At 39.8% G+C, this 26693-nt stretch overlaps 1 protein-coding gene across 1 annotated transcript in view; it reads right to left on the reverse strand.

The window, feature by feature from the left end:
- The window catches only part of rapgef5a (Rap guanine nucleotide exchange factor (GEF) 5a), a 69287-nt gene extending 45646 nt beyond the window's left edge, over window positions 1-23641 (reverse strand). The window contains exons 1-5 of the mRNA XM_074686548.1: window positions 23177-23641; window positions 7197-7247; window positions 3812-3918; window positions 3063-3184; window positions 1466-1643 (exon numbers count right to left, since the gene is read on the reverse strand). Of these exons, the coding sequence (XP_074542649.1) occupies window positions 1466-1643; window positions 3063-3184; window positions 3812-3918; window positions 7197-7247; window positions 23177-23320 (602 nt within the window). The 5' untranslated portion in view covers window positions 23321-23641. The remainder of the gene's footprint in view (window positions 1-1465; window positions 1644-3062; window positions 3185-3811; window positions 3919-7196; window positions 7248-23176) is intronic.
- Between the last annotated feature and the right edge of the window lie 3052 nt (window positions 23642-26693).

Raw genomic sequence — 26693 nt, forward strand, 5'->3', positions numbered from 1 at the left:
TCTGAGTGTGCCTGCGTGTGTGTGTGTAAGAGCCTGTGTCATGTTTATCAGTGGTCATATTGTGTGTCAGTATTTGGTGCAGGAGAGTGTTTCTCCTACGGATGTGGAGGTGTGGGCGCCTACACACAAACATGTGTCTCATAAGCAGATTGAGGATTTAAAAAAGTGAATAGAGATTAAGTTTCTAGCAGGGATTTGAGGAAGATCTTACAGTACATTTGTGTGTGCGTGTGTGCGTGTTAGCAAAACATTCATGTACTTGAAAGAGAAAGAGTGAGCACCAAAACTTCCACAAACTCAATCACTCGTCACTTTGAGTAAATCATCAGACAGACAAATGACCTCAATCTTAATCTGAACGGAAATGCTGTCACTTCTACTTTGGTGTATCAACAGAGGGATGAGCTTCCTCTTCAGGTCAATGGAGACCACCAAGTGCATCACAACTTCTACAACTATGATCTACATTCTGCAAAAGTTTCACATTCTGGTCCTAATAGCAGAGACTCTGAATATGACCTATAGCCTCCAGCAGAGTTACTCCACTAGAGCCTCAACTAAGTATGAAGGATCTTCCAATGCAATGGATCTCTGTCATTTAAGCTAAAAATGTTCAATGGTAAGAAAACACACAGGAAACAGTTGATATTGAAAAACAGTGTAGTTTGAAAAAGATATGATGAAAAGTATGATATTAAATCATTTTGTAAAATGTGGCTAAAGTTAATAGAGCTCCACCATCAGCCTTTAGTCCTCTTTGCAGCTAAACATCTGCATGCATGTGCTTGTTACATGTAGCTATGGTTATTTTCTTGATCAAAATTATACTGAACCGTATCACTCCACAAAATGCGACCTGTCATTGGTGCTTGTTTTCATCGAGGTAGTAGAGAACTGAAACGATTCACCAGTTTCCACCAACCTAGGCTACAAGTACAACCCTCATCAGACCTTGTGACAAAGCTGCATTTCATCTTTAAGAACCCACGATTCAGTCCTACAATACAGTATTTAAAATACTAATAAATTCATTCATTTATGTACAAATGGTGATTCAGACCACTATGATGTAAACATAAATATTGCAAAAAAATAAGGAACAGTAGATATACCTAAAAGCTTTTAGTGATGGTTAAGATGCTCGCTTTACTAATTGTTTGGTTATTGCATTCCTAGCTAATGTCATCTTCATAGCCAATCACAGTTTACAAATAGCTAATGGCATATTGCATCATTTTTATCTCTCTTTTTAGGCGTACAGGAAATTATCTGAACTGTAACAGGTGTAAAATTTCTCAAACACGCTGTACCCTCACCAACAGTGACACTGTTAACCCACTGGGCTTAGTCTACATTTTCCATTAAGTAAGTTAGAGGTCAAAAGGTTTACTTTTTTTTACAGTGAAAGCCAAAGAGTACAACCAATCACAGCATGACTCAAAATCAACCTTAAAGGGACACTTACGGACTATTGGATCCGCCTCCAGAGCGGAACTGGACGTATGGGGCGAGCTGTAGGAGGAGCCTGACGGCCTCCGGCCAATCAGCTTCATTGGAGCGAAACTCACAGGAGGCAGAGTCACACTCCTCAAAGCTGAACTGGTAATATGAGTTTGAGTCAGAAAACACCACTCGCTGGTCGACTGGGGAAAGAGAAGTCACAAAGTCACAGGATCATATAAAACCGTTCTCTTTAACACATTTTCCACTATGACAACTACCTAAAAACGCTCGTTATCTACTGCTTCAATAGTTTGAGGGCTCAGGTTTTACAGCATGGATGTTCAGTTCCTTATCTTGAATGACAAATAAAAACATTGGCTGATCATGCTACAGTGAAGAAAACTCCATAATTCCTTTTATAATCAGGTGAATGTGTCTCACACATGAGGCTGACAATTTGGAGCCACAGTGGCTGATTTTTAAAAAGTGACACTGTTATGTAATTGTCTGCTTTCTGGGCCAAAATGAAAAAAAGTGACAGACATTTATTATTACATAAAGGGCTTCAGATGAGTTTTTCTTTCACAGTTATAAAAACTAAGTAAGAGTTATCACTGTTTTCAATATATTTAATAAGATGAAAAGTTGTGCTACTTCTTATTTTTCATTACTGTACTGATAAAAATATATACTAGTCAAAGTTAAAGGCTTTAGCAGTATGTTACAGAAGATATTTTAAGAGATACTGATATTCTTAAGGCTGCTTAAAGATAATTTCACATTAAACATTCTATACACCAAAAATGTTTTGGGTAACTTTATTCTGAATTTATACTTTTTAATAGATAAGAAAGACTTAAAAAGTAATCCCTGTTTTACCTCGCTCTTCTCATTGTATCAGTCATAAAGATATGATGAATCTGTGAAGCTGTGATGATTTCACAAAATCTAAAAAGCCATTAAAATGGGTCAAATGTTCTTTCTAAGTCCCTAAAGATCTGAGGCTGGATAATAATTACCATCCAACAGGCGTGTATCTCAGTGCAATAAAACTGAAGAGCCTGTGCTGATGTAGTACACACTGATTTGGGAAATGGTATAAAATAGAAAGGTGGTTTAAAGCAGACACTTTTTAGCTCAGGAGGAAGACAAAGGACACAGTGGTGACAATAAAACCCGGATAAACTCTTTGTTGCAGCTATTGTGGATTAGCCAGACCAATGAACTGAATCTAAGCAAATGTCTAAAAGCAGGCGGCCTAAAGAGGATCAGGTTTGCTCGTTCTTTGAAGAAACATTAACTGCATTTGAATATTAAACCCTTTGTGCAAGGAAGTGTCATTTCCAGCATACTAATGAGTGTCGTTTCACCACAGCACAGAGAAAAGTTCTGCTTTACTGAATGCAGAGAAACAAAGCATATTTTGGTTTCATGAATCAGCTCTGTTTGAACTCAAGTTATCTGGAAACTGGTGCAGTTCAGTCTGTATTTTCATGTAACTTCCATATTTTTGAAAACTTGATGATGTTGGGGTGGTTACTGTAACTTCTAAGGCATACTATGACCTCCATGTGCTAGTGTGTGTACCTATGTGTGTGTGTGTGTGTTTGTTGGTTTACCAGACAGCAGGACTCCCAGCTCCAGCAGCACCTGCCAGACGCGCACAGCGGTGGTCCGACAGCGCACGTACACACACTGCTCGCACAGCCACTGCACCAGCTCCACCCCAACATAGCTGCGCCTGTTAAAACACACACACACACACACACACACACACACACACACACACACACACACACACACACACACACACACACACACACACACACACACACACACACACACACACACACACACACACATTCAGCCCTCAAGTACAGCCACACAGTCTCCTATTACACATGCAAAAACACACATTTCTTCCCTCGGCACCAGCTTGTGTTTTTTTTATTCAATCAATAACCATTGATTATTCATTAGTCCTCTGTAAGCCTTTTTCCCATGAAACACTGAATACTTTCCGCCTGCTTCGCCCCAGAATAAACCCCTCCTCTACGTGCATGTTTGTGTGTTTATGTGTTAGTGTGTGTAATGACAGTTAAGAGTATCTATTTATAGCTGTGTCCAGATGCTTATATGTTTCTTGCATGCAGCTGTATGTTCTCCATGTGCTGTATATTAAATGAGAGTGCATGTATTCCCAGACCGTCTGCGTCACACTTTGCCCGTCTTACTGCATAAACAACTTGATGGGCCAATCAGGAGGAGGCTCAACATTGACTGGTGGTGAGTCAGAGTTTTTGCTTCACTGGACACATCGACCCAGGGCTGCACGTAGACAGACACACTAACACAGAGGTAAGTGTACCGTATGATTCTGGCCAGGTGTATCTTGTCTTTGGCGGGGTATGGTCCGTGGGAGAGGAAGGCGTTCCTGACAGTCCGACCAGCGCATGGGAAACTCTGGGAACAAGACTGACACACATACACACACATACATAAAAGAAACCAGTTTTTCTTTTCGCATTTTAAAGAAATATGATCAATTTTGACATAAATCCCCACATTGTGCTGGGTGAGACCATTAATCTGAAGAGAGGCAGAGTGGCTACATGGCGGCTGTCATTGACCGACGCACAAGGACGGCTCGATTTCTTCCCCCCGAGGAATCAAACATTGACTTTGTCTACCCGCTCCGCCATAATCCTGCTATTGAAGCTTGGGTGTTTAAGACCATATTGCAATTACGCTGTTTACACAGGCTGGTTGTTCAGTACCATTTAAATTCATGTTTATATCCATCCAGCAAGGTCCACTTGATGACTGATGAGGCTTCACTCACATTCTAAAGCTGAGCCCAGCTCTAATTTTGGACCATCTTCATCTTTGGCCTCACTTTCTGACTATATGGGTGCAACATTTGGAAAAGACAGGAAGGAAGGCATATCATGTGTATTAAAGTCACTTCTTTCATTTTTGACCATGAGTAGACTTTGGGCTTGTTTGACTAAAAAGTGTTTGAACATGATTTCTTTTACATCTTACACATGCAAAACATAAGACACATTCATCTGCACAGCACAAAAAAAACTGTTACTGCAGACGATTTAATGTTTTCCTTGCATGCAAAATATTGCACCCTGAGGTAACAGTGAGTTGATGTAAACAGAGATAAACGCTGCAGGTAGGTCAAGTGCCTGACAAAATTAGCTTTGCAAATTTTTCCATAGAAAGTCATGCATTAGAAATGTTTGCTGGGCCTCAAGGGCAGACACAGTGTTCAGGTGAGAAACTCCGAACATGAACATAGCTGTGTTTGTTTTCAGGGAAAAAGTCAACAGCATGAACAGCAGTAAAACAGTGCATCCTATGTGCGGTTAAAGAAGAAGAAGAAAACGAAAATATGAGCATGTTTGGCATCCACAGAACTGATGTTGCTGACTTTCACAATGAGTTAGTCTCATTTCAAACAAAGAGCCTGTCAGTCTTTTACCTACAATAACCTGCGTTCGTTCAGTTATGGGTGTTCCCAGTGCACTTGAACTGTTTGGCAGGCACTCAGATCAGGTTTTGATAAACAAGGAAAAATGAAATACAACTCTCCTCTGTTGAAACACTTCTATGTTTGTGAGATGATTTAAGAGTTTTCATACATTACATGAAACTTTTATCAATCAGTTTTGAAAAAGCTGAGTGGATTAGGGGGTTCAAGAAGTTTGAAGGCAACAATATAAAACTGATAATGACACAAACTTATCTTTAAAGGTTAGCGATTAGCCAAACTTTTAGTGACCACGATGACGTTATTTCTTGGTTAATATTTCTCAGACTAAAACATCAACCACACATACCAGGACAACAGATCATCTCATACATGTTAGTGAGAGTCACTTGTGTCTCATACAGTGCATTAAATGCCCTGAATTAACAGCATATCACTGATTACCAAAATATTTCTTTTGTTTCTGTAATGGTTAATCCACCAGGATGTGCCTGCTCTTTCATCAAAATTATATCTTTAATGCTATAATCAAATCATGTTAAACATATCTGCATTGTAGTTAGGGCTGGGCGATTATGGTAAAAATAAGAATCCCGTTTATTTTAAATGATATTGAAATCATGATTAATATACACAATTACTCATTTATTAAAAATCTTCAGTACTGATTTAAACACAACTTTAAAGAACCAGCAAGTGGCACATACAGTATTATTGATACACATAAGTCACACACACTCACTGTGGCTGCACATGGAACACAAAAGAGCTATGAAGCACAGGAACTTGCATACATCTACACTGTGTGGCCATTAATTGTTTTTCTTCGATTATATTGTTTTTATGATTGACAGATGGCAAAATTGAAATCACGATTAAAATCCGATTAATTGTCCAGCCCTAATTTTAGTTTATCTATCTATTTATTCCCGTCACTTTAACTGCTGTTGTCACTTTAACTGCTGCTCCAGTGTTGAGTGTTTATCTAATAGTATTGTAGTTTATTTATAGCAATTATTCTACCTGGTTAGTGCTTATGTTAATTATCTCATTTTTATTTTTATTTTTTTTACAAACATTTTAACTTCTACTTGTGGTTTATGCTGGAAATCCCCATTGCTGCTGCTATAATTTTTATTATTATAACTATCATTATTATTATTATTATTATTATGTTCTTTCTACTCTTTTCTATTCTGCACATCTTTTTTGTACTATGCTGTTACTTGCTGCTGGAATCTGAATTTCCTGAGGGAACCCTGCCAAAGGATTGATAAAGTTCCTATCTAATCTAATCTCTTCTAATGTTGTTATCCATAAAGTTTTGAAAGCACTGTTTTATAAAACAGCAGAGAAGATGCCAAGCACATTATTTTTTCATTGCTATGTCACAGTTTTTTTACTGTCAATCCTGGACTGAAAAATGTGTTTTAGTGGTTTAATGGTATTCTGGATGAACATCTGACTTCCCAGAGAGTTTTCCAGATGAATTATGGGAATAAATATATGAATTCAGATTGAAATTCCTCTTTCCTGTTGAAAACGTTGAAGCGTCACAACTCACTGAGAAAGAGTCTGAATTTAAGTTTTTAAAGTTTCCTTTGTTTTTATGACAGGTGGTCTTATGAATTTGTTAAACACTGAATGTATGAAGAAAATTTAACAGAAGTAATGTAAAGTCTAAAATTTCAAGGTTTTGAACTAGTTTGTAAATAGATAAAGTTTCAGTTTGTTGTTTTTAATCATTATTTAAGTGAGTGAAATGGTTTTGATCATGTTTTTAGTTACATGTTAATAGCCCTGGAGTACATGACTAACAAGAGTCAAGCTTCAGATTTATTTCTTTTTTGTCTCCTTCTGATATTCTAAAAGTTCAAAGAAAAGAGACCGGCAACGTGAAATATAATCGAGCCTCAAGGCTTTTTTCAGTGTTGAAATATTTGCCAAACTGTATAATGGTGAAACATGACAAACTAAGGTTTTGAAAAATGTGACTCGTGTGTGTGTGTGTGTGTGTGTGTGTGTGTGTGTGTGTGTGTGTGTGTGTGTGTGTGTGTGTGTGTGTGTTTGTGTGTGTGTGTGTGTGTGTGTGTGTGTGTGTGTTTGATACTTTTATGAAAAAGCCCAAGATAATATCACTCATGATCTCATCTGTGTTGGGGGTAAACAAACACACTTTCCCTCCACAGCAAAACCAAAAGGATGACATCATCTGTGTGTGAGCGCGTATGTGTGTGTGTGTTTTCCTAACCTTGTTTACTGTTGGTCCAGTGCTGGGTCCAGGGATGGTGTCAGGTGATTGCTGTTGAAACAAAATGTACTCAATTGATAAGATGCAACACAAAATTGCATACACGTGCACTCTCTGTCTCTCACACACAAATACACACACATGTTAAATACACTGAACAAACATGACTCTGTGAAGGACCAGTTTTACCAGCTCAAAAAACATTAGTCAGGTTTTGTGTAAACCAATAGCAGAAACAGTTTTGGCACAAACACACTTTTTGTAGATTTTCAGAGCTCCAATGTAAAACATCAGCTGCTGCTGTGACTCAGTGAGCCTCAACTCTAAAAGACTGACACACATTCTCAATCATACCAACTAAAAGGAGTTGGTAATAAAATGTTATATCAGTTCATTCCTCAACAATAAAAAGCAACGGTAGCCACTGTGAGTCAAACTGTAACACCATGGCTCCATAAATCTCTGCATGGTTTCAGAATTAGGCCGTCATGTTGTAGCCTTTGCCCAGGGCGTTTCCACCCCACCTCTACTTCCCCTTTCAGGAAATAAACTCTTAATCTTTATGGATTATTGTGGTGCCAGAGGAGCTTGAAGACAGCTTTGCTGCTGCAGTGACACATTTGTCATAAAACAGATTAAAAATGATAGTAAGTGTTGGATCAAGTAGAGCGGAAACAGCACTACACTCAGACATCTGTTTCTGTATTCCTCTGCAGTGTAATACATCGGGGTGTAATGCACTAACATCTTGTCTTACTTGCTTTGCAGCAAAATGAAAATCTCTTTTCAAATGTTTCCATCTTTTATGTTTAATCTCAGATGATAATTCTGAAGCTTCAGTCCTGAAAAGGTTCGATGAGTCTTAGTAGTGCATAAAACTTACACAAAAGATGAAATATTCCTGAGATATAAAGTATCACGTGTGGTGACTGTATTTATTATGAAGGATTTCTTTACTGATAATGAACTTCAAATAGATTTCCTGTGCTTGGACTTGCAGCCAAACCTTTACAGTGCCAATAAAATGATTAACCTCTTTGAGTGTTTACATATTTTATTGTTTTACAGCACTGAAACACTTCATTCTGAGGAGACAAAGACTCTCAGAGGCTAATGTGATGGATCCAACTCCTATGACTGAATAACAGAAGCACAGTGAGTGTTTGCATAGATAATGACTAAAATGCTAAATTATCACCGGTGTAGTCACATTTTATAGCCGATAGGTTCATAGATCATCTTTAATTTCTCACACTGTGACAAGTGATTGAACCTGTTTCTACAAAGTCTTCAGAACAAGTCTTCATGTTGAGGACTTTTGGTTGAAGCATACATAGTTCTTACAGTATTACAATGACTGTGCTCAATACACTGCCCCAGGCGCCCTGTTTGAGCCTGTACCAACATGCATCATGGGTGATCAGATTAAAAGTGGTTAGCTCTAAGTTGATCTCACACAGCGTGTTTCATACTGTACTACTTGCTTTAAAGCTGGGTGTGCACAAACAGAAAGAAAAAACCTTGTCTCCTCTTGATTCAGTAGAGGAAAGAGGATTGTTACTGAGTATGAGACGTTACCAGCAGGTAGAAAGATTTACTAAATGAATCTAGAAATTTGGAAGCAAGATTTTGGTTTTAAGACTGTTTAAACACAAGGTTTCATGGGGGTTACCTGGTCTTTGGAGCTAGCCTCCAGTGGACTCTAAAAATACTGCAGCTTTTAGGACGCTGGTATCAAACTTCATTTTTCAACACCAGAAGTTTCTGCAGCAGATAGGAGATTGTGGTGGTTTTTAATCCAGGAGTGTTTATCTTTAGCAGCAAAGTCATTATAGTTTTATATTTTTCAAAAAATTTATATTCATTTGGTTTGTTTTCAATTTCAGTTAAGTTTGAATTAGTTTCAAAAAAGATTTGCTAGCTTAGTTTTTGTATTTAGAAAATGCTTAGATTCAGTTTATTTTTATTAGTTTAGTATTAGCCTAGTCTTTTTGTAATATAAGATGGTTGTCAGTGGTGAGATTCAAAAATGTCAGGTAAAGCAATGTGTAATAAAAACCTAAAACATCACACCATTTTCAAAAATGCATTCACCAATGACAGATTCGTGATAATAATTAATAAAAACAACAGTCCTCACTAAACCAGAAAGCTCTGCATCAGTGTTGTCTGCCCTACAGGTAGGGATGGGTACATTTCACATTTGAAACAATACGGTACCGATGCCTGGTACCCGGCAATCGGTATCGGTACTCAACGGTACCAATTTTCTGTACTTTTTATGTGTTTATGTGGTAAAATATATTAGTTTGTTTAATAATAAAGTATAGATTCTTTTCAATTTGACATATTTATCCTTCAATATATAACCTTGCAATGCTGTGTTCATATCCAGCATGGAAAATAACCTTCTCTTCCACTCCCTCACAGTCACAAGGATGCGTTTAGGTACCTAAACATGGTACCTTTTGATTTTACATGAATTGATACCCAGTACTTTTGACAGGATTCGGTCGGTACCAGTAATAGTACCTAATTCGGTACCCATCCCTACCTACAGTTGACTCATACTTGGTGGTGCTGCCTGTAGGTAATCCTAAATGGAGCTCTGCTGCAACGTTCTGCTAGCAGACAGTGTTGGAGTGGGTTTGTTTGTGCACATGCATCAACTGGCGTGAAACAGGCAGAAAACAAAAACATATCATATCTACCCAAAATACTGAGATTATGTATGGCATAGATTGACTAATGCGAAAACTGAAGACTAGACATGCACCGATCAATCAGTGCCGATTTCCTTAATTTTGGGGGATCAGTGATCAGCCCATCCTTACATATGAAACTGATCTTGAAAACCTCCTGGAAGTTCTGACAGCCAGCCATTGTTGCTTTTTGCTCGGGGACCTAAAACTCAGGACACTTTATTGGTTGCTTAAGTTCAAACATAAAGCTTTTATTGTTTCACAGGTATTGTTCAATGATTTTCAATAAAATAAGATTAGAAAATTGAAGGTATATGCTGTCAGTTATAAAAAATAAAAATAAAAATTGGTGTCCGCAGGTCAGGCTTTTTAAAGATTGGTAAACGACCAGAAAATTGTGATCGGTACATCCCTACTGAAGACTTCTAGGTCAGTTTTGTAAATTCATGACACAGTTATCCTTATTGTTTGTAAAGCCTCATTTTTTATATTGAGGTTAACGAAAATGTTTTTTCGCCTCTTATTTTCTATACTTTGTTAGTTTTTGTGAACTATAATAACCATGTTTGGTAGATCTTGGACTTCTTAATCTCGAACGGATAAGAAAAAACAGGTTAAGGTTACGACTTAACCCTGTTCATCCAGAGATTTAAAGAAAAGGGGAAAATGTCACATTCAATTATGGTTGAAGACATACCAAGATAAAAATTGGTGCCATTGATGATTAATGGTTATGTTTTCTGTTGTCTAAGACCCTAACAAGAAAGGTTTTGATGAGTGGAGACCCCTCAAACTGAAAAGTGTCAGCTCTCAGTCTCACAACATCAGCAGGTATGGAAATAACTGATGCCAATGGTATCTGTTTTAAGATTCTTTGACCAAGGCACAAATTGTATCATTTACTGTAGAAATGTCTGTGCTCATTAAAGACATAAAAATCAGAACTTCATTCACTCCGTTAAGCTCTATCATTGAAAGCCTGTGCTAGAATCCCTGCTGCACTTGGTCGCTCGCTGGCTGACATTAACAAACCACCAGATGAAGACAAATGAGGAGACACAGAGGGATCAAATGATGGTACAAATGAAAAGCACCTAAGCGACTGTGGAAGATGGATGTAGATGAAGAAACATACAGAGGGAGAGCGAAGAGTGGGAGGCTGAACCAATCACAACAGTCTATGAATATACGACGGGGGGACAGGAGCATGACAGATGGAGAGGGGGAGAGATGAGGCGGTGAGAGACACCGAGATCACTTTAATTATAATCGTCAAAGAGAGAAAAAGTGAGTGAGACAAAGACAGAGCAGGAGAGGGATCCGTGGCTGAGGCTTTGAGCAGCAAGAAAATGAAACGAGGGATGATTAGAGAGATGTGGAGCAGTGTGTGTGATCCTTATTAGAGCCATGGAGCTGCCTGGGATGTCCCAAACTCACAAGAGAGGCGGTCTGTGTGCACACACACCAACACAAATCCATCATAACAGGAGCTGTTAGATCTCTGGAGGCTGTAAATACCTTAACCTTGGTAAATACTTTGTGTGAAAGGGTTATCGGACTACTTCTGTGTCTATTTACATCCTGACCTCCATGACACCCACTAACTGTGTTTGGATTCAGCTTTGTTAGTAAGTTTGTTGCTAAATTTCAGATAATTTCAATTCAATCACTAATTTCAACAACTAGATGAATGAGAAGAATTGAGAAGCACCACTTGATAAGGAAGCAAACCAGCCATCCTGATGATGCTGCTATGGGACATTAAGCAAATTCCCAAAAAGGTTTGATGGATTAGTTCTCAGGTTTACCTTGTTTTTTACTATTCTGGATTGATTTGATCAGTTTAACGCATTATCACCTACCATACCAAGTCAGCCAAAGCAAATCTTTACATTTTTACATGCTGTAGTTAGGGATGTCCCAATCACCTTTTTTTTTGCTCCCGGTCCAATTCCGATTTTTTATTTTGAGTATCTGTCAATCCCGATATTTCCCAATCCGATCTTTCAGCAATGCATTAGGAAAAAGGAAAAGAAAAAAACTCCTACAAGTTGCCCTTTGAGTTTTTTTTTATTTTATTTAATGAAGGTATCATTCTAGCCAACATGGATATAGCTTTTTTCCTCCACTTAGTGCAGCATTGGATCAACAAAATAAAAATAAAGCTTCTCAGTGGTGCACCACAAAATTACCTTGTATGTGTGTGACAATAAGGTTGCAATTTCTTGGTTGCAATATTGTTGTACTTGTTATAATGACAAAAAATATATATTATAAAATGAATGATGATGTTCTATTATACACATTTTAATTAAAAACAAGAACTAAGGCTCCAGGCTTTTTCCGATTCTGTCTCCCCCGATCTCTGATCGTTAAAAAATGCCTGATCCCAATCCGATCCTGATCACGTGATCGGATCAGGACATCCCTAGTTGTAGTGTCATATTTTGCAAACTTTAAGAGAATGTGACTTTTGTCCAGACTAACTAAATGCATAAAAAGTGCATTAAACCATAAAAATTGACACATATTTTTTTCTAAATACATAAGTGTCATAGCTTTATTCCTCGAAAACATAAATGTAAAAATCATGATGATGTGTATTCATCGTAGGAAGCTTTGTGAACAAATTGTTTCTGATGTTTACGATTTACACTACAATTCCGTAAACACGTTACTGGAAGGAAACAGCGCTCTGGGACATGTTGAAAACACAATATGAAAGTGTAGCGCCCCAGATTTTTTATGCAAAAAGATTGAAGAATCTATCTTATCTGGTTTCAAATCTACCGCCATTGAAACTTAGTATGGAAATCGTAGCGCCGGCGCTACGCTGGGCTACATCTTTGGATTTCTGATTTTTAGTTCTAAAAACAAGTCAGTTATGTAGAAATAGCTGACAGTATCGAGTTGTATTCAGAGACCAAACAACTCATCGTCTAATTGGGAAAGTGCTTTGCAACAGATGCATCTGAAAATAGAGATCACAGAGAAAGCTGCAGGTCAGAGAAAGTCCAAAACCCACAGCTGTTCCCCTTTCACAATAAATCCTGAGGCTGGACTTTCAGATTCACCCACACTGGAAAACAATTTCCAAACAGCTCTGTCTTTGGCTTAGAAAGGTGCCAGCTCAGTGCAAACGTCCTCCGAGATATCAGTAAAGAAGAGAGTTTTTTCCTCTGTTTGTGTGTGTTTGAAGGCACGCAGTGTTTGGACTGGGGGTTAAGTAGAGCACACCAGCCAGCCAAGCACACAGACTAAATAAATTGTTTCTGACTCTCACTATCTCTGTATCTCTCTCCTTTGTCTCAGTTTTTCTATCTGATCGCTCCATCTCTTTATCTCAGGACTATCTGGTGAATACAGATCTCTTAGGATGTCTTTGTTTCTCCAGCGCCATCTCTTCTCACTAACACACTCAGGACACACCAGCGCCGGAGGTGTTTCATTCACAAGATAAGAGAAACGAGTGCAGGCCGAGCAAACTCTCCTCCGTCACGGGCTGCTCTGTCCATCCCCGTCGTAACACCGGAGGCCAGAGACGAAAGACAGAGGAGAGGAGAGGAGAGGAGAGGGGAGAATGAATGAGCAGGACGAAGAGCGATGAAGGGGGAGCACATGCTGACACACTTATCTGTGCGATGACTTCAAAGTGTGTATACACACAGAGAGGCAGAGAGCAGCAGAGAGCCAGGTCATTATCTGCAAGAAATGGATTACTCTCAGATTAGATTGCTGAGCACAGTGAAGAGCTGTAGCACGGTACGCTTGGCAGGCCTCCTCTCACACTCACACACACACACACTCTCACACACTCACACACACGCATTTCACATTCACACTAAGCCCCTGTCGACTCCTCGACAGATCCGTCATACAAGGAAGTCAAAATGGTGACATCAAGGCAGCTACAGCTCAGTGGATATGTGTGAAACACACACACTCTCACACACACACACACACACACACACAGGCAGACAAACACAGGCACACAAAGAAAGGCACCTGACACCCACACCTATCTGACCTTTGCTTTAAAAAATACTCAGAGGGTAAACTCAAATTATTGTTACATGAAAAGAAATCTCTCTGCAGATCGATGATTCACTGATGAAACTCTTTTGATCAGGACAGTGGTTGTTTATTCATATAAACCATGAAATGTATCTCATGTTTCTATTTCTTCATTTTTCACATTTATTCATCTAAAGAGGAGAAATGCAAAGCAGCACAGCATCCCTAACAAAACTGAATAACCCATGCTCTTGAGAAATACATGACTGTATCATCTAATTTATTTATCCTGACCACTAAAGAAGACCAAACAAGAACGTCATTTTTCTTCAACATTAGTCAAGCCCTAGAGTGTAAGAGGTAAAAACAAACAAACATAATATTTGATTGTATGACCTATAGAAACATACATGGAGGATGACTTTTCTCTCAGCAAACAGTCAGGACTGTTCTTCAAAGTGCCCATAATCAGGAATGGATTGACTCCATGGAAGCAACCACCTGACACGCACACCTTGTCCACATAGTCCTGATACTTGACACATTATCTCACATGGAAAAGGACTCAAACTAGAACATTTAACTCTTTCCATACCTATTTTTTTTTCTTATTTACAGTTATTAGACAGAATGCTCGATTAAAGGGGACATATCATGCTTGTTTCTCCTTTTCACTATACCAGACTAGGATGCCTGTAAAGCATTTCTGCCCTCAGTACAAGTCATTAAGTTCCTTCATTGCCCCACAATAGCGTTCTCAATATCCTCATTTTAGGCCATTCTGAAGATCTCGTTGAAACGCTCCATTTGGAGAATGACCTCCAGTAACCTCGCAACATCACAGCCCTTTGTGCTCTGATTGGTCAGTTCTATCAGAGGGGCGGAGGGGGTAGAGCCAGGGGGCGGTTTTTGCAGCATGGCAGTATTTACAAAATCGCCACATTGAATGGAGCAGACCGAGCGAGTTTGCTGTTTGCCAAAACTTCACCGTAAGGCATTGATAGCACTAATAAAATGGCAGAGTGTAGGATACGTCCTTTTGTATTGGACCCCGAGTCAGACCAGGACGGTTCTGCAGCTCAGGAAGAAGAAAATCCACCTCGACACAGATCATCTCAGGACGCTTCAGTGTGGTGAGTCAAACCGGTACTGTAACATGTATAGTTTACACGAGGAAATATAGGCAGACTTCACCAATAAACTATTTCTACAACAGGGCTCCATCCTGCTCCTTCACTTTTCTCTGTCTGTTTTATCCATCATGCTGAAAGTGTAGTCTAAAGATCGCCTCTACCGTCAGTTCGTCACTATGTTAGCACTCAGTCAAGTTAGCCAGAGCTAGTAGGGAGCTTTATTTATACTCGGCTCTTGGTGGGTGTATCCCTCGGTGGCGGTTGTGTGACTAACTGACATCACAGAGGAGGAGCTGCTTTATCAGATTACTCCACTAAAAAGAGAGGCTCCTCGTGTCGTCATGAAGGTCGAAATCTTGAAGCCAAATGTCAATGACCTATTTTCAGAGGCATCAAATCTTGTTCTAGGATATCAGAAAAAATACAATATCTCATTTTTTGAAAATTCAGGGGGTGAAAGGTCTTGTTTTCAACTTTATTATTTTATATGTAAGTATTAAATCAGGGATCAGCATGATATGTCCCATTTAAATGATGTCTTTTTAACAACATTGAGAACAACTGTGATAATCCCACACAGAAGGAGGAAATTACCATATTTGTCAAACTATAAGTCACATTTTTTTCATAGTTTGGTTAAATTCGAACATGAAGAACACTGATGAGGGAACATCTACAAGGCTCTGACGGCATTGCGTGCTGATGGGGGCTTTGCATGCCTGGCTTGGACAGCCTGACATCTATCTGTGTTTAGCACCAGACAACATGATTTAGACAAATAAAAGTTCACTGGCGTCTTCTTTGCTCTCTGTTGTAAACAGTTTTTCAAGATTTGAGTCACGAACTAGAGCCAAAACTCCTATAACTTTTCAAAGGTGAGGATATTTATCTGATGGAGCTCGTTCAAGCTCACACTGCACCGAAGTGAGTGGGAGGAGTTTTATTTAGAAAAGCTAGTGTTTTTGAGACAAAGACTCCATTTCCCATGAACACCTGCTACCAATCAAAGCCTGGTGCTCTATGCCCTATGTCCTTCCAGTGCTCATCTACCAACTCCAACCTCACCAAGCAGAGCTAACGTAACTTCACTCTTCATTTTATTGACAGACTCTCAAGTTTGAACAGACCACTGCAGAATAACTGCTGACTGTAGGTTAGCTTGTGTTTTAGCTCGTGTTTTAGCCTTTAGCCTGTGCTCTGCCATTTATCTCAGCTTACTACAAAATAAATCCAAGAAATCCTTTTCAGCAGAGAAAAACACAGACCTCTCTTCTAACAGATAAATTTTGTTGGTTTGCGTGGTGTTGTCATGGGGACCACTACATGTCATAAATCCAATCTGACCCTGGACGACACAACCACAGATACTGAGAAGTTGCATTCAGAAATAACCTATTTTGGCGCTGATGAGCGTGTTTTAAATCATGGATTACAATCTGGCATATATCTAGAAAGTCCTTGCAGGGACTTCAAAACTTCAATCACTGAATCCACTGAGCAAGAGTCAATGCCAGAATAAGCTGCAGACATTTGCAGAGAAATCTGGCAAAATTAACGTGGGTGTAACCCTTGACTCTGCTGCTCATCCCACAAATGCATGTCCCTTACAAACATGGCATAAGTTAAAAGGGAAATAAACATGCTTTCAAGGATATAAGATTTATTACCAAGAAGCACTTTGTGCTTTGTTTATATTCAAGTTTTTTTCTAAAAATTGAAGCAGTTTTTGGCATACTTATCCCATGTTCCAGCTTTGTTCAATGTTGTTTATGATAGCATGTGGAAACATTTACCCTTCACTTTTTCTCATGGCCTTTTATCTTTAAAATCTCAAAGTGTAATGCAGTTACAGATATAAAACATCATGGGCAGACAGTAACACACATTAGCTCCTGTTTTGTAGCATAATAACACAGAGGGAGATAATCTTCAGCAGAATATCATCAACCTTCCTCTAAGACAGTGATCATAAATTTTGAGAGCCTGCATTATGAGGGTGATAATCTCATTCACAGTAAGAATTATAAGCTCCGAGAAGCACACTGGGTGTTTATATAGTATTGTGGGTTTGTGCTCAAGCTTAAATCCACAAAAAGGCTCAACTCCACAACAAGTAGTGACACCAAGTGCATTTTTTTCATAATTTACATCCAAATGTCCCGTTTGAAAATATATAATCTTGTTACGGTTGGGAGCCACAATATCATTTCGACAGAGAAGAGTGCCATAAATACATCAGGCAAGGAAAGGAAGACAAAGGCACTGCAATCCCAAACTGAACACTGTAATTAAAGTGTGGATGCTCCACAATGCAGCTGTGTTCGAAGATCCTTTCTACGAGCCAGATGATTCCTTAGGTGAGTACACTTGCAATGTGTGCAGTTTTATGTATTTCACACCGAGGTCTTGCTCACCTCAATGGGTTTTAGTCTACAATAGTGCCCCAATCACTAAACATTATCTGTTACACGCAGCACAATAGGTGTAGAAAATTTCCTGCATGACACAATCTGATGCAATTCACCATTGTTCCTCTGAGGAAGTCTGTCCCAAAAGCTGCACACATCTAGTCATCTACTCCATACCTGCTGGACCTGACCATTTCCCAGTGACTCTGGAAGCAGAAAAACTGATTTGAAACAATAGCAAAGAAAACTAGAAAAGCAATTTCTGAAGAAATTGCGCTGTGAATGCAGAATGCTGAAGCAGCTTGCGCTCAACTGCTATTGCAGAATGCTGAACATGGATGACTGAAGATATGTCTGAAAATTGCCACATGAAGTCTTAACTAACTCATGCTGAAATGCTACAGCAGAAGCTAAACATGAATGACTGAAGATGTGTCTGAAAATGGTTGAATGAAGTCATGCAGGGCTTGCACTGAAATGCTAATGCAGAACGCTGAACATGAATGACTGAAGATTTGTCTTAAAATGGTTGAATGAAGTCTTTAAAAGCTTGTGCTCAACTGCTGATGCAGAATGCTGATCAAGAATGTCTGAGGATATGTCTGAAAATTGTTTAAAGAAGTCCTGTAAAAGCTTGCGCTCAACTGCTAATGCAGAATGCTGAATTAGCCTGCCATGAACTCTTGGATGAAAGGAAATGAATGGACAAATAAATGGAATGGATGAATGAATTTAAAGTTGAAATGGTTGCGTCTATTCAAAAACTAAAGGAATGAATTAAATTTTAAAGAACATTTATAGAAATAATGACCTGACTGAGGGAAAATGTAAGTCGGCTATCTTAAACCCTGTTAAAATGTAATCCTGTGTGTCCTGTGTGTGAGTTTTTTAACCATGTAAGCCTGTAGGCTGAGGCCCATCTGAAGCCAGATGTTGCCATGGTGATCATTGTTTACCAACTGCCATCAGAGAGCTGGTGGAGTCTGTTGATTCCCAACACCCCTTTTGAAATCAGGGTGTAAAGGTGCTTGCAATTCTGACAAAAAGAATGATCATGAAGCATGAATCAGTGTGATCCAAAATTGGATTTAAAAGTTTGAATGGCTGAATCAATTCAGGAATTAAGGGAAGGAATTTAAATTTAAAGGAAAAAATCTAGGAAAATAAGGAGCTGACTCAGGGAAATGGAAGTCAAATGCTGTTAAAGTGTGATACTTTTTGCCCTGTGTGTGTGTGTGTGTGTGTGTGTGTGTGTGTGTGTTTGTGTGTGTGTGTGTGTGTGTGTGTGTGTGTGTGTGTGTGTTCAATCATGGAAACCTGTCTGCTGAGGCTTATCTGAAGCCAGATTTTATATTGGTGATCAATGATAAATTAACAGACACATGCTTGTCTTTGTTCCTGGATGTTTTGATGAGTTACTATAAACAGCTGCATGAGATCAAAGGTTTCCACGGAGACCAGCTCGTTAAAGGCAGCAGGTGCAGGTGCACAACTTTGCCCTTGTTACTGTAATCTTATGAAGATTTTGTGGCAAAGCAAGAGTCTGAATCTCCTGTCACCTTGCCAAAACCGTGAGGGCTAGAATAAAAATGAACACACCGTAGGAATCCTGAGACCCAGAGGAAGCTGTCCGTCTAAATTTCATGCATGAAGGTCAAGAAACGAACCCACGAGAGCGATAGATAGATGAGGGAAAATTTACTGATATCTGAGAAAACCCCTCAGGAATTAACATGGAGGTATATGGGGATTTTTTTGAACTTCTCATGACAGTTGGCCATTTTGTGAAAAAGTGCTCCATCCTTTTGCTTTAAAAACCACTTTGTCAGAAGCAGGACAAGCCCTCCTCCATTTTGATATATAAAATGCCTATGTGGAGCGAACATTGTGACCAAAAGAGCAGTTTACCCAGAAATTTTTCAGGTCTTGTTTCCCCCTCTCCGTGCTCTGTCGTTTGAATCTCCCACTCTGAGCCAAAACATTCCGTCCAATACACACCAATGTTAAACGGCTCGAAGAGCTGAAATGCATCATGACCTTTGAAGGGTCATTGTGAAGAAACTCTGAATGCTAGGAAACATTTAAAACCAACTGAATGAAGCCAAAAGGTAGCTTAATATTTTAAAGTTTGAATGGAGTTTGTAGCTGAATGTATGACTAAATGAGGAGGGTTTGAAGCAGGCTGAAAAAATGTCCTGAAAGGAGAAAATTTTGAAAATTCCTCATTCATCTCTATGAGACCAAAAAACGCACAAATTCTGAAATATCTCGAAAAGTATTTGTGAAAAGTTTCTGAAGAGTCATAGCCCCCTTGTCCCAACTGAAACACACGTTTTGAAGTTTGAACGGTGAAAATCGGTTGAAGTTTGCCTGAGTTTTAGCGGTCCAAAAAAGCGGGCGGAAGAATGAAGAAGAAGAAGAAGAAGAAGAAGAAGAATAAATTTTTTTGTCACAGAAGAACATATACTGTGAATGCATTGCTGCATTCACAGCAATGACTGTACAACTTGACCTGTCAGCATCTGTATTTCTAGCCCAGCTAGCTGCAGTGATTGCTTTCCAAATGACACCAGCTGGAATAGAATGACAAGGTACCCCTTTTGATTGGCTGTCGTTTCCCAACTTTTGGCTGTGTAGAATGTAAGAGAAGGCTATCATCACTAGGGCTGCAGCTATCAAATATTTTAGTATTCGAGTATTTTACTGAAAATCCCATCGATTAATCGAGTAATCGGATAAAATACATTTTTGTTTAGTTAAAGAGCAGTTATTTTTCAAATGAAATTTTTTCTCTTTAAGAAACAGAATTTTCTGATACAGCATGTCAATAAGAGCACCTGCTTTGGTAGCTCAAAAAATTGTAAACACACTTTGACACATTTTTTGTGCCTTGTACATCTCATCAAATGTTGTGGACCCAAATGGCACCCGTTTTGTAGAATGACCCATGAGTCTCCAAACTCCAGAAAAGAAGCTAGATTTGTTGCCCCTCCGTGCATGCGCGGTACTCTCTGGAGAGCTGACTCCACTTTCTCCTTTTTTTGAGGGGCAATCGTAAACAAAGTCTTCGTCAGTTCAGAGGTCATTACAGCCATACAGCGCTGTCTGGAGTGACACAGACTGCAGCAGAGGACTAACCCGGAGCGGACCATGATGGAATATTGGTGAAAAACATGAGTTTTTAGACGATTACTGCAGTTTTAGGAGCGGCGCTGTCTATGCCCCGATGGATCCCATTATACAGACGTCCGCTGCACGATTTCAGATCTAAATATCTCCCGAAGCACTGCTTGGATCAGGAAAGCCTTCTGAGTGAGTATTTTGTTCTGCTTCATTCTATAAACAATGTAAAAGCTGTATAAACCGAACTTATCCTTTAAGGAGTATAACCTCCCGGGGCATTATTCAACTAAACATAGAGCAGTATGTCAAGCACCAGGGAGAAAGAGCTGTCAAGGCTACAAATATATTCCAGAGAGCAAGAAAGGGGTCCAGACTTAGTGATGATGTCCGTCTTCAACCATACTGGGGTTTCACATGGCACCAGAGTAAACGTGGCCCAGCTGTCTGAGATGAAGCACTCTCAGGTGTCTGGCTGCAAAATTAGGCAAACTAAGCAAAAAAATGACTGTATAATAATTCATGTTGAGAAGTACAGTTGTTGGAATAGGAGTAGTTTAATTTCTTTTTTCATTTTTTTGTGAAACACCTGAAGTGGCCCCCTTGAAACAGATCAGATGCTCAGCGGCCCTCAAGTAATTTGAGTTGGAGACCCCCTGGTCTAGGTAATGTGGAGTCAGATATATGGTTATTTTTCCTTATGGGCACCCTCTTATCATTTTAGCATTGAAATAAAAATGTTCCCTCCATGGAGGTTATATACATGACAGACAAATGTTTACATCTTATATCAAAGAGAAGAACACTGTGCCAGTTTCTCCTTTGTACGTGTGATAACCGTTAAAACCACCTTTAGTATTATGAAAGCTGAAAGAGGTGAAGTGTTCCTTTAAGAAAATCTATTCTCTCATGTCAAATCATTGCCAATAAAGGACAAATAATTAAATACCAGAGCAAGTCACAGCAGGGATAAGAGTAGGACAGGATTCAAAGGTGAGGCTCCAGCAGGCTTGCAAAAAAAAAAAAGGCGACACTTGGCCTTGTCCCAGTTAACAACATGAATCACTTCATAGGAGCGCATGAGAAAGGCTCATGAGGTAATTAAGAAACTCCTTTGTTGAGGTCAGCTGAAGTGTTTTCAAACATCAGCACAAGAAGACAAAATGCAAATGTGCCCATAAAGAAAAAGGTGATCGATTACAACTTAATGGTATTAATGCAATCTGCGGGACTCCCTCTGTGGCGTTGTTTTGAAGGCATGTCAAAGAGGACATGTGTGAGGCTGTTAGAGTGTGCCAGGTTAAGCAAACCCAGCTGCCAGCAGGGAGAACCACTCTGCACACAACAGCCATACCTTTACACTAGTTACCCACGCCTCATCACACTCACCCACACATGCACACAGACAGCAAGTTGGAGGAAGACAGAAGGAGGCAAAACTGTGTTTTTCTTGCTTCTGCTTGGTACTGCCTCCTTTTCCCTCCCTGCAGCTCATTCACACACAGTGGACAAAAACATTCACGGAGGCTACAGCTCAAAGACTGCGTTTGTAATAGTTGGGATGTAACATGACATACACTGTGTCCAAAGAAGCTTTACACGACAAATGTGCATATCTTTACCTCATTTGGCATTTAGTCCTGGCACTCTGTCTCAGATTCCCTCAGAGAGAACCAGGGACAAGTTTCCTCCTGGCTGTCACAGATGATGAAGATGAGTGGAGCGGACACTTTGAGCAGGAATTTGGCCTGTCAGGTGTTTTCGTTCCACATCAGGGCACACAGAGTCACACACATTTACTGCTTAGTAGACACATCATCACAAGACAGAACCAGGGGGACGCCATGAGATGATTTTTTTGAGGGTTGGGGTACAAATCTGTCCCAATAAGACAGGGAATTTTAAAGTAGCCTCCAGAGAGGTGTGATGAAGTAAAACCAAATAAAACTGGATTAATACGTCATAAACTTTGACAGAAATTAAGACCTTGACAGTGTTTGTAGCAAAAATGTCAAATGTGTGCTGCTTGCTACCTCCCTCATAAGGGTTTGGGCTGGTGAGATGAAAGGGATAAAAGGGAACTCGCCTGCAGAAACGCATCACCCATAGCTGGAATTAGCCTACCTGCAAATGGACAATTTTATGAATAGAACTAATTATATACTAAAGAAAACTATGAATATGATTTACGAGTTCGACTAGATATAAAAGTCAATATGCAAAAGTGTGTATTTCTTATCGTGTATAGCCAGGTGTTTGTGTGTGAAATGAATCCCTTGCCGTGAATCTGTTAGGTACGGTAGTGTTGCCTTGACTACCGGAGTGTGAAGGTATGATGTCTAACAGCAATTGGTTATTATGGATGTTGCACGCGCACAACATAGCCTACACACATACACGTACACACTGCCTCTGCGACAGTCATGTTGGTGTCAAAATGAAAACACCTGAGTCGTGACAGGGTTACGAAACAGGCACACGGCACAGACCGTTGTCGTTGGATAAATTTTCGGTTGACGTTTTTAACCGTCAAACCTGCATTTGATATACAAACAAGGAAGGACGGACGGACGGTGGGTCGGCGGTCTGTTTGAAGTACTCACGCTCTTCTTCCGCAGGTGCAGCCCGTGCTTGAGTAGTCCTGGCAGATCCCGGATTTTGTGTTTGAGCTGAGCCTGGTCTCGTGCGCTCCTGTTCCATCGCAGACCCGCGAGCAAGCCGTCCTCTGCGGGCTCGGAGTCCTCCATGGTGCGTTTCTCCTACTTCTCCTCCTGCCTGTCCTCGAGCTGTCCTGCGTCGGCTCGAGCTCGGGGTCTTCAGTGTATCCTCACAAAAAGGCGCACCGCCGCCCGCGCCCGTACGCCATTTCCCCCCGCCTCGCGCTCACACTCAGCGACCTGCATCTGCAACCTGCAACCAAACCGCGCAGCGTTAACGACCTACTGAATGTATTCCGCAGCACGCGACGCTGCTGCTCCACCCAATGGCTCGCGCGTCCCACTCCTCTGTACTGCCAGGTTGATATGTGTGTGTGTGGGTGTGCTGAGGGGAGGGGGGTCACAGGTGCACAGGAACATTGCATCACTTCCACCTTTCATTCTCTGGCCGGTCTAACAAAAGAAAGGAGCAAAGTGCGTTTTAACCACCACATTTTAACTCTCACTCTGCTGTAGTTGACTTCTTAGCTAAATATTTCTGGTGTGTGCATCAAACGTTGTATATTTGACAGTATTAAGATAAAAGTCGAGGGTAATGAGCAGAACAAGCAGAAGGCACTCGGAAGGGCTACGTCATCACATTACCTGGCTCAAATTTCCATAGGTAAACAAAGAGCAGCGACAGAGGTTATACCTGTATGTGTGTGGGTGTGCTACCTGGCAGAGCCTATTTTTCAAGTAGTGGAGCCATGTATAACAATGCTTTCTGGTTTAACCTGAGGGCAGAAGACAGGTGAGCTGAAACATGAGAGGGTCTCAACCTTTGGGTAGTTGAAAGCCAGTCACTGTGTCTGTCATGTGGCTCCCCAATCTGTGAAATGTCATCACACCCAGTAATAGTATTTGAAACACCTCAGCACACTTTTATGGGGTATAGTGTGGGTTTATGTCTAATTACTTTGTGTGTCCACTACTTTTTAACTACTACCAACCAATAAACAGAGGTTTTACCATAAAGGTAATGAGGAGTTTGTCAGTTAAAAGGCAACACAAAGAATGCAGCTGTAATAACATGACCTATGGCTGGACCGTTTTAAGATGTAAACCGTGTTTCTGTTTCTTACATCCTAGTCAGAAAAAGCTATCATCACCAAGTTTGTTCATCAAATGTTACATGCAGCACCAAACAACTAATGTTTGGTAGTCAGCGGGACCGATGTCATGTGTTTTTCCTTGAAATGCTCAAAAATCAGCTGCGCTTAAGTACATAACATTTTAGACACGGAGTGAAGTACAGAGGCCCAGAGGGACAAGGATGCTCTGCCTGCAAATTCAGAAATGCTGTGAAGTTGAAGATACATAAAAAGATCAAATTAGAGCTGTATCTGAACAGGAAATATCCAAATCCATCACAAAAAAAAAAACACGCTCATAACTGTTTTACTTGGATATTTCTACAGTAAAATCTTCTGTATAAAGTACAATTAATGACCATAGCACATCTATCAGCACAAACAAGGGCAACTTTGAACAGGTGCACCCTTGTATACTCAGCAGCCTGTGTGTATCCATTATTGTTTCAAATTGACATCACATTATAACAGACAATAAAACTGTCTCGTGTCTCATTACAATCTGAATCCAGCAGAAAAACGAGTGCTCTGCCCATGCTCCAAGATAAGAGATGTTATTCTTCAGCGAAATTGACTGGGTGGTTGAGAAAGAACTCAAGCCTCATGGGAAATAGTGAAAGTGCATTAAATTTGATTAAAGATGTCAAGTGAATGCGATCTGAAAGAGAATTAATTTGAATTTGGTTGATCCCAGAGAATCTGAGGCTGAGGCTCAAGAGGACATAAATCTGAGTGGGGTTCAGCTCGAGTGCACTGGGTTCAGTTGTATAACTCAGATGTCGAGTCTGCTCTTCTGATAGAACTTGTAATCTGGGATAATAGGCCCCTTTCAGGGACTCAGATTATACCAACACCATCGCTGTCAGAGGTAATGGCCCAGCTAGCTGTGGGATACATTTCATTTATTAACATGTCGAACTGAAGTGTCATGACGCTGAATCCAGATTAAGATTAGGAAAAGCAGAAGTGATGTGCTCTTTTTCAAAGAATACACACTGATACTTGAATTTCCCAACTCATTTCTTTGTTTTCACTTTGTCCCCTTTTTATTGACATACTTGAAAAGCAATCTGGGAAAGCAGGCCTATATAGAATTTAAAAGAATACTAACAAGTTCCCATTACTTACCAGTTAGCTTAAATTTAGGGTAGAGATAGTATCAAAAACTGCGTACAAGACATGAAAGTCATACTCTTCCTTGTTAAAAAAGGAAACTAACACAGTTACCTTTAAGATGCATGTTGTGTTTCAAATCAGGTACTTCCGTGACGTGAAGTACGGTGCAAAAACTCTGTACTTATTAGAACTGTGCAGAAAAAAATCTGTGTTGTCTTAAATTAAACACCACTGCTTCCACTTAGTAGACATGATGATAGAATTCACAGCTGTTTACATGTGCTCCTCTGCTATTCATTAACTGCAACCATCATCCATTGTTTGATTCGCTCCTTCCTCTATGTAGCCAAGATGGCGACTAGTAAGTGTCCAGCATTCCAGGCACAACTTTTGACCATTTTGAGTGCACCAGCTGAGAAATCAAAGTGCACTATGTTTTTCCAATCATTTATGCACACCAAATTAAAAGAAAAACATCTTGAAAGAAAAAATAAAACTGTTTTCAACACGGTTCAAAAACTGTTTTAACATGAAGAGCTCATAACTCTCATAGCACATGGTATACAGGGGATATTTTATGTATAACTACAAGAAAGTAGTTTACAAGAAATTAAAATCATGAGTTTTGCATACTTAGATGCACATCTGACGTGACTGATGGGCGGCCCTGCTATATCTGTAAGAGGTGAGGCTAAAGGTCCACCTCAACTCTGCATCTGCCAAGCTAACCAAGTTAGGTCGAGTCAGTACTTCCAAATGGCACCCACTGATGATGGGCTTCAAAGTTCAGATGGGTGACATCAGGAAGGATGTCTATTATCAGTCTATTCATGGAAATTATGTGTAAATTGTGCATATTGCTTCTTTGAAAGTAAAAAAAAATGTTTTGTTTTTTTCAGGTGATTTGTGTTTGTGTTTCTGATCTCCTCTTTTAAGCAGAAACAAAATCTCTGTTCTTGCCTCATTAGCACCATAATCTGCCAAAGTGCTGAAGGAGCGCTCAGCACTATTAATTCCATTTGTCCTTGTTATAGATCATCGTTCAAATAGCTGCCTTCTGAGATTTGGTGGCTTAGAGCTGAAGGAGACCCATGGTCAGCTGGAAGGATTGTGTGCAAAATTCTGTGAAAGATGTTGATTTTGCATGCACTGAAATAAACACGTTGGACATTTTTATTATAATTCATGCAGAGCTGCATCCTGCAGTCATGTGT

This window comes from Halichoeres trimaculatus, unplaced genomic scaffold (assembly GCF_033239565.1).
Source record: "Halichoeres trimaculatus isolate MK-OKI-2021-1 unplaced genomic scaffold, fHalTri1.1 fHalTri1_scaffold_14, whole genome shotgun sequence".
Lineage (NCBI taxonomy): Eukaryota > Metazoa > Chordata > Actinopteri > Labriformes > Labridae > Halichoeres > Halichoeres trimaculatus.